At 37.5% G+C, this 9,312-nt stretch overlaps 1 protein-coding gene across 1 annotated transcript in view; it reads left to right on the forward strand.

The window, feature by feature from the left end:
* Positions 1-8,287, forward strand: part of LOC103746141 (dimethylaniline monooxygenase [N-oxide-forming] 5-like) — a 14,280-nt gene extending 5,993 nt beyond the window's left edge. Inside the window, exons 5-8 of the mRNA XM_008848257.1 lie at positions 1,477-1,676; positions 3,775-4,124; positions 6,432-6,504; positions 7,924-8,287. Of these exons, the coding sequence (XP_008846479.1) occupies positions 1,477-1,676; positions 3,775-4,124; positions 6,432-6,504; positions 7,924-8,287 (987 nt within the window). The remainder of the gene's footprint in view (positions 1-1,476; positions 1,677-3,774; positions 4,125-6,431; positions 6,505-7,923) is intronic.
* Positions 8,288-9,312: the final 1,025 nt, after the last annotated feature.

A 9,312-nucleotide genomic window follows, 5' to 3' on the forward strand; every position in this document is an offset into this window, starting at 1 on the left:
ACTCACCACAGTTACAGGACATTTTGAGAGATGTTCCATAGTCCCCTGCAACTTAGTTGACCTTGGAGGGCAAGGGGCAAAAACTGTCCTTTAAGTTCCTCTGACCACATTAGTATAAGGCCTCAAAGTTTGGCTGTTAAACACCCAATAACTTTAGTTCCACCACTCTGGTACTTTTAATTATCATATGCCATGTAGATAAGGCTTGGGTAAAAAACCAAATGTTCTCAGATAAACTTTGACTGGATTATATATTTTGTTCCTTAAACTAGTTGACTAAGCTATGACCATAGCAATTTTAAGATTATGTGTATATTATTTTTGTCTCATCCTTTATATATCATAACGAACCTGAACAGACCTTTATCACTTGCTTAGGCTTTCTCATTTTTTTCTATTTTAGAAAATATCTCCAGTCCCATATCCTTTTAACATCTTTTACATCTCATTTTCTTTTTTTAAACAATTATGAGACACAATAGCATTAACAAATAAATTTTCCATCTGTTGTGAGACTTCTTTTCCTGGGGATATTAAGCAATGCTTCCTCCCTTTCAAGGTTCTAGTGTCAAGCCAATGTTTGATTAAAGTTTTACTGGGGAACCAATGAATTTATTCAGCTTACTTACCAAGATAACTGAGAGGTTGCTGGAAAGCCTTTACCCAGTATGTGCTAAGCCTTCTTTTCCTAGCATTCCCCAGATTGTATACTTTAGCTCTCCCCAAATTCAGAAGGCCATGTGTGATTAGCATCAAATTACATTCAGCTGTCTGGGAAGGGTGGCTGGATAATGCAGCGAGGTCCAATGACCCTGCTTGGCCCTCCTTTAATGAATGAGCATACCATCAGCCATTCTGAGGGCCACATACCCACACCAGGCTTTCTGTGCACTCTAATATACAAGTCAGAAATCTCTCTGATCTTAACCTTACAAGCTACTGATTGTTTCTTCATTAGAAAGCTGTAAACTTCTTTAAAGCCTCAGTTAAATGACTCAAAATAGAGAACAGAACCAATTCTAACATGTTATTGTAGGTTTTGTGTACTTTATACTATTTACATAGAGTGAATTTTCCCATTTCTTTTTGGTTGTTATTACAAACATTGTATTCAGATATTTCTCCATCATTGTGGATTACAGAACTACACAGTATGTAGAGAATGTGGACATTAATATATAACTCCAACATGACCTATTTGTGGAAATTTTTTATATTCTGGGATTTAACAGAATTCTGGACATCTAGCAAAATTAGAAGAAAGAAGGCCCAATGCTAAACAATAAGCAAAATGAAAAGATGTTAAGTAAATGTGCCTGTTTGTGGAGTAAGAGGAAAAGAGAAGCAGACAGGGTGGTGAGGCTATATGAGAAGTTAATACTATTCCCTTGACAATTAAAAAAAAAGTATTCTGAGAATCTGAGATCAGCATAATTAGAAACAAAGTTGTTACTGGCAGCCACTTCTCTCTTGCAGGTTTTCCTCAGCACAAGACGAGGGTCATGGATATGGCACCGAGTTTGGGATAATGGGAATCCCTTAGACACGGCTCTTTTCACCCGTTATAATCAAGTTCTCCAAAAATTCTGTCCCACATTCATGATCAACAGATGGGCAGAGAACAAACTAAATGCAAGGTTTAACCATGCTAATTATGGACTGCAGGCTAAACACAGGTAAGTTCTAGACAGAATTTCAGGCACGCAAATAATATTTCTAAACTACACCAGTCAGTAGAATATATTACAGATGTGTGGAATAAGAACTAAGGAGTGACCAACATTCTAAGGTGTGTGAAATGCACATTGGTCAAGTCTTAAATTTAAACGTCAGGGGCTGGAAAGATGGCCCAGCAGTTAAGAGCCCTGGCTGCTCTTACAGAAGGCCCAGGTTCAGTTCCCAACACCTACATGGTGGCTGACAACCATCTATAACTCCAGTTCTAGGGGATCTGACGCCATCTTTTGGTCTCCTTGGGCATTGCATGTATGAATGCACTTAAATACATGCAGGCAAAACATTAGTACACATAAAATAAAAATAAATAAAATTTTAAATTAAGGTAGATGTTTGAGATTGTTAAAATACAGAATTCTTTTTTAAAAATTAAACTTGAGTCTTATTTGAGATTTATGGCACCTCACTATGTTACTTCCTGCCTCACCTGCCCATCATACCATCACCTGTTAGCTGGTTTCTATTCACCCTCTAAATTTAATTATGAGTCCACAGTTGCCTTCAAGCCTATTGTTGGCTAGGACAATTTCATTATCCATATCACTAACACCCTATACTCATGCAGTGCAGCCTGTGTCTGATCTCAGCTGCTCTGCTCTTTTATTCACTTAACAACATCCACACCTACCACCTTACTGAAACTTGCCCCCCACACCTGTAGTGCTTCTGGGTGACATTTGAGGGTCCGTTCCCTAGCTGCAAACTTTTTCTTTTTCTCACATCCCACCCCACACCGGGCAGTCTTCTCTCTCATCTAGGACCCTCATTCCTGATCAAACTTCTCCATGGATACTCTTTTTCCACTTTCTTTCTCCATCCTTTTCTTCAACCAGATCCTTAAAGCTTGGTGTTAACCAAATAGATTTTCTTTGTCCTCTCCCTTTCTCCCTACCTAGACCATAGTCCTTAAAATAAAAACATTTAAGAGGCTGGAGAGATGACTCATGGGTTAAGAGCGCTGGTTGCTTTTGCAAAGGACCTGGGTTTGGTTTCCAGCACCCTCATAGCAGCTAACATCTGTTCCTAACTCCAATTCCAAGAAATCCAATGCCCTCTTCTGACCTCTATGGGCATTGCATGTACATGATGCACTTACATATATGCAGGCAAAACACTCATACACATAAAATCAAAATACATAAAATTTTTTTAAAACTAAGTAAGCCAAGCAGAGTGGCCCAGTACTCAAGAGGCTGAAGCAAAAGAACTGGTGCAAGTTCAACACCATTCTGGGCTATGCAGTGAGTCTTAGGCCAGCAAGACCTACAGAGTGAGACCCTGTCTCAAAAAAAACAAACGAAACTTTGGTACAAATGTAAAAGGTAATAAAGGCTTAAATTATTGCATGGACCACTGAAAACAAAGTTAACTTTTAGATCTATCTGCAAGGAAAAATGTAGAGTGCTTCATGACTAGTTTGATGGTATTTGATGTGCAACGCCTGATGAAAGATTATAGAAGATAAACATATCAATAGCAAAGTACACCTAGGACTATGGATTTATGAAGCAAATTATAATCTTACATTACACTTACCAAAAGTTGGTGTGTCGCTGAGCACAATTATTTCCCAAAACAATTCACTGTTAAAGTCATGCAGTTGCAGTTTGTGGACCTTTGAAAAAGACTGATGATTAACTGATGCCAATCTTTACATATCAGGAGCAAATACGTAAGTCAACATTGAAGAATTTTGCTCCTGCTATCATTGCCATTACCTAAATATAGTGTTCGTATGACATGATAAATACTGTCTGATCTGTTTGCTATATCCTTATTGTAGTCTTATGAATTATGAAACTGTGAATGAACTGTTTCATGACCTGTCCAAGCATTCACAGTGAGTAAGAGATAGAACCACTGCTAAGGCTCATTTCTGATTCTGAAATCAAGTTCTTAGCCAGTTAATACCATCATGTGTCTAGGAAGGCCAATACAGAATATTAAAATCAGTGAAATAATATGATGAACCAAGAACCACATTTTCTTTATGAAAAAATTGTCTTGTTCCTTGTCAATATACTCTCAAATATACAGATATCTGAGTCATCAGTTGACTTTCGGTGATGACCTGCCAAACTACATAATTACTGGAAAACTACTGATGAAAGCAAATGTGAAGGAGTTCACAGAGACATCAGCCATCTTTGAGGACGGCACTGAGGAGCGCATAGATGTTGTCATTTTTGCCACAGGCTACACTTTCTCATTCCCTTTCTTGGAGGATGAGCCAGCAATCCTGGACAGCCAGCAGTCCATGTTTAAATTTGTCTTCCCTCCTCTGCTAGAGAAGCCAACACTAGCTTTCATTGGCATCCTCCAGCCAATGGGAGCCACCATTCCCACGTCAGAGATCCAAAGCCGATGGGTTACACGTGTGTTCACAGGTATGTGCCAGGTTTCTCAAGAGTGTTCTAATCACAAATGCAGGTGATAAGGAAACCCAGTCTTCTATTTAATGTCCCATATTCCACTAAGGATCTGAAATTTGATCATTAGAAACTGCTTACTTTGGGGCTTCCTCAAATTTTGGTTTTGGTTGGTTTTATTTTGTTTTTATTAATTTCTACGAGATTCCTGTTTATGAACATATTCAGACCCTGAGCACATAGGCCTAATGACCACATTCCAGGTCCCTGGAACCCATATGGGTACAGGGAGAGAACCAATTCCTGCAAATTCCCCTCTGATCTCTACACACCCACTGTGGCATGCACTCACCTACACACATGCACACACACACACACACACACACACACACACTAAATAAAAGATCTAATAAATGAAAGTATTTTGGAAATAAAAATTTAAAACATACTGGATGCAGTAGTACACACTTATGATCTCAAAACTCAAGAGGTAGAGGCAAGAGGATTGGAAGCTCAAGACAGCCTTGCTATACAGTGAGTTCATGGCTAGTTTATAGTACGTGAGAACCTGGATGGATGGATGGATGGATGGATGGATGGATGGATGGATGGATGGGCAGACAGACAGATACATAGATACATAGGCAGGCAGGCAGACAGATAGAGATAAAGATAGGTATCACATGAAATTGGAATCAGGTTACATTTGAGTGTATGATATTCATTCATTTGACTCTTCAGAAAAAAGGCTAATTATAAGTGAGGCTTTATGGAATCTCAAGGAAGTCAGAATAGGAAAATAAATAAAGGAGAAACACCTATAAACATGTCTCAGAAATGTAGTGAGATTTCCCAAGTGCTTACCCCAACCCATGTTTCCAAGCAAAACAAAAGTGCATCAAAAAAAAGATCAGAATAGAATTTGGCAGAGGTGCACTGCAGTTTCTAAATTATCAATGAAGCAAGTCAGGACATTATAAGGTGCACTGCTTTTCACTACGTGTGACTTGAATGTGTGTCCTAGTAGCTTATCGTGATTATCTTACATAACTCATTTTTTGATGCCATGTGGCTGGTTAAGTGAATCATGCAATATAATTCCCATCATAACAGGCCTCTTTTTCTCATAATATTTGTGAAATCCATCTTATGTGCAGAGATTTATTTTTAATAGTATATAATCCATAAACTTACCAGTTAGATATATGGATGTGAATGGATATCATCCATATGTGGAGCTGTGTCTTTTCTCACAATTTTCCTCATTCTATGTTCATTGATACTTAGAGCTAGTATAAATAATCACACCATGAGCAAACTAACATAAGCCTTTTGTTAAACATATTTCTTCTGTATGTATAGCAAAAATAATTGCTTCTTCACAAGGTATGAATATGTATAAAACTTCAGTGTGCTACAATGGACATGCTCTTCTACAAGTCTAACCCTTACTGTGTTCTGAACAGTCATCTTCAAATCGTTTTATAAGACATTTCATGAAACTCACAAGCAGTGCATAATTTTATACCAGAATCACCAATGACTTCTTTGAGGACTCTTCAAGTAGGAGGTGTAGCTTGATGGTAGAGCACTTGCCTGGCATGGTCAATGTTCTGGTTCTCATTTGGTTGATCCCTAGCATTGGAAAATGAAAGCCCTCAGCTATATCTGCTCTACTGAAAAGGAAGAGCTGGAGAACAATGTTTACAGTCCTCCTCTCAAGGGATACTCTCATTAGCTAAGGGACAAACCAGTAGTCTGACCTGTAAGCAATGCATCCCTCACAGGGGAAACTGTTCAAAATGGCAGACACCCTTATGGCTTTTACTTGTCTGGTAACTAGTTGATGTCTGTCACACCATTGCTATGGCACCTTGAGCCCAACTTTGTCCTCTCTGTTGGTCTGCCATAAGGAAACCTGATACTTCAAAAGCTAACTAAAACTTAATTTTTCAAATGAGAAAAGTTTAAGGTGATACATATGTTAATTATCCTAAGTGGATTATTGCCCCATTTACACATGAATCAAAGCCTCACAGTGTATTTCATAAATATATGCAAATACTATGTATTAATTAGAAAAGCCTCAGTAAGGGGAATGCTTAATATTGAGGTATTTCACGTGCAGATTTAAGCTGAGAAAGAACTAAAAAAACCTATTTCTCTTGAGTCAAAGTAGACACCTCTTCCTGGCAGCCTGATACTGATGGAAGAGAATGATCTTTCTGAAGAGCTTTATATACATGGCTTTATGTGGTCCATGCAGATTTGATGTGTGTCTCACCCAGTCCTTCTGACAGTTCTCCAATGTTTATCTTTTCTCAGGACTGAAAAAGTTACCATCAGGGAGTGACATGATGGCTGACATCAACAAAAGGAAAAGGATCACGGCAAAACAGTAAGAAAGAAACCTCATTTTGGTTAAAGTAAATGAAACCTGTTGAAAGAGAGCTATTTGGTTTTTCTCTTTGCATGTCTCATCATCTTAGTTCAATGACACTATGGGGTGCAGGTATGAAAATGCCTGGCTATGGGACATGGAGTCTCCTCATTTACTGTTTTAGGGTTGTTTTGTTTTATTTTGTTTAAGACAGGGTCTCCCTGTAGCCCCAGCTTGCCTGAAACTTGCTATGTTTATAATCATTCATTCAACGAGAACAGGCTGGCCTCAGGCTCACAGAGAGTCTACCTGACTCTGCCTCTAAAGACATGGACCACCTTGCCCAGCTTCTCCTCACTTACTGCACTGCCCCAGAGTCTATGCAATGAGCAGTTCTCCAAACAGAACCATCAAAACCACAGGAAGCATTCATTCCTTCCTTGTAGGTCTAAGGTCACAAAGACTATGTGAAAAACCATCCAAGTTCAGAACCTAGGAAAAAGACAAACATTATGCAAATGTATCATCAAATAATTAGTAACTTATGAATATGCACAATTTGTTCAATTTGTAAATCTACTACTCTGGTTATATCAGTTCAAGAGCACCCTTAGGGGGGAGTTTGAAAGAAGCGATAAAATATTCTTATTTCAGTTTCATAACTTTAAGAAATGAGTTTATTTTATTATTTTTTCAAGCAACTACCTTATGATTTATCAATTCTCCTTTCCTTGATTTCATGAATTTAGTTTTTTATCTTAATTAATGTCTTACTGCTGCTTTCCTTAGCCTGGTTTAGTGTTCCCTTCTAACTTTTATTTAGCTAGATGGCTTGTTCACATTTTATGATATTTTTTAAATATTAATTAGCGTCTTCTAAACAGTTTGAAAAGTTTTGATAGTTTATAAACTGTCAATTGTTTTTCTCCACCCCCCCAAAAAAACTAGTCAAGTGGTTCTTAATTTTCAAGTTTGTGGAATAATTATGGCTAAGAGTATTCCAGGGCATAATTTGTGTCCAGAATTAATATATGATAAGATATTTTGTGTCTCTTGAAAGCATAAAATGAACTGGATTGTTTATCACTTACTCTATTCTATTCAATTCTTGATCCCTTTCAATATTGTTTATATAATGTAATCAGACTCTATGTCTAAAAGATACATGTATGTGTGTATTGTATGTCCAAGGTTTAATCTAATCATTCAACAATTTATAAATATGTATATATGACAGTTCTAGGCACTTCAGAAATACATGACTTATGTTTAAAGACAATAGTATTCCAAGGAAGTAAGATATGTCTATGAAATTAAGACTATTTGTAAACAGAAGATACTGAACCATTAAAAAGCAAAAACAAACTCCACTGGAAACTCAGGGGACAACAGTGGCTGAAATCTGACACAAGAATGTCAACGTTTTCCTTCTTCCAGGTTTTTGGAAAGCCCTAGAGACGCACGCCGAGTACAGTTTATCGACTACATGGATGAGATTGGTTCTGAGTTAGGAGTCAAACCCAATCTGCTTTCTCTCTTCCTTTGGGATACAAAGCTGGCCAAGGAGATCTTCTGGGGGCCCTGCACTGCATACCAGTACCGTTTACAAGGGCCAGGGAAATGGCCTGGGGCTCGGGCAGCCATCCTCACTCAGAGAGAACGGATCCTCAAACCCCTGAGAACCCGTGTACTCAAACACCCTGAGGCTTCTTCATCTAGTCTATTTTGGGTCAAAAGTGCTTGTGCTGTCCTTTTTCTCTTTGTTCCCATATTAGTCATCTTGCAAATGATGTATCATTAAGCTCACACTGACACGGATAAGAGCTAGAGAGAACAAGTTGTTTGGCATGGGTACCTCAGCACCAAGTAAGCGTACGGGGAAAGGTGTTCATTAGACTGACTATGTCATATAGGGAAATTTAATTGAAAATGTACTTATTCCAATAGGATTATCCCAAGAGCTTTATATGAAAAAGATTTGAAAATGCATAGTTTATTTCCACTTCATTCCAGAAGTGATAGGACATGTCTTATAAGATTACCCAAAATACAATGGTAGAACATGAAAAATGGGGTTCGATAAATAAACCATGGTACAGGAAAAAATTAAACCAGGCATAAAGTTCAAAAGTATATTCTATGGCCTCAACAAATATCATATTTATTGGAAAGGAAAAATGTGCCTTTTCAAGGGAAATCTGATGGGTACCACATTAGCTGATCAAATAGTACTAAAAAACAGTATTGAAAGTTAGTCTATCATTTAACACTTCCTCATCATGAAGTACGAAGTCCAACTTCATATGCTGTTATAAAAAAGTGTTTAACTTGAATATGATCAGGAAGAAAAATCAGAAAAATGGAGAAAGTACAACATGCTCAAAACATCTTGCTTAGATTCTAACATCAAACTCATCAAAAATTTTAAAATATCAGTAAAACTTTTCATATTAGTGGAAACTTAGGATGCATAGACCAAATGCAATATTTGAACAGGGATTGACTGTTTTAGAACAACTGTAGGAAACCTTAATATTCACTGTATATTAGATGATCTTACTGACTTAATGATGGCATGAATTGAGGGTTATGGTTATAAAATAAAGATCCTTATTTGTAGAAGATGCATGTGGAACAGAGTCAGCTGGAAAGATGATATTGACAATTTATTTGTAAAAAATACAAAATATGTGTGTGTTTGTGGGGGGATGGGAGAGAAATAGAATAGAGGGGGGGATGCTGTATATTAGATGATCTTACTGACTTAATGATGGCATGAATTGAGGGTTATGGTTATAAAATAAAGATCCTTATTTGTAGAAGATG

This window comes from Nannospalax galili, unplaced genomic scaffold, assembly GCF_000622305.1.
Source record: "Nannospalax galili isolate Female #2095 unplaced genomic scaffold, S.galili_v1.0 scaffold383, whole genome shotgun sequence".
Taxonomy (NCBI): Eukaryota; Metazoa; Chordata; class Mammalia; order Rodentia; family Spalacidae; genus Nannospalax; species Nannospalax galili.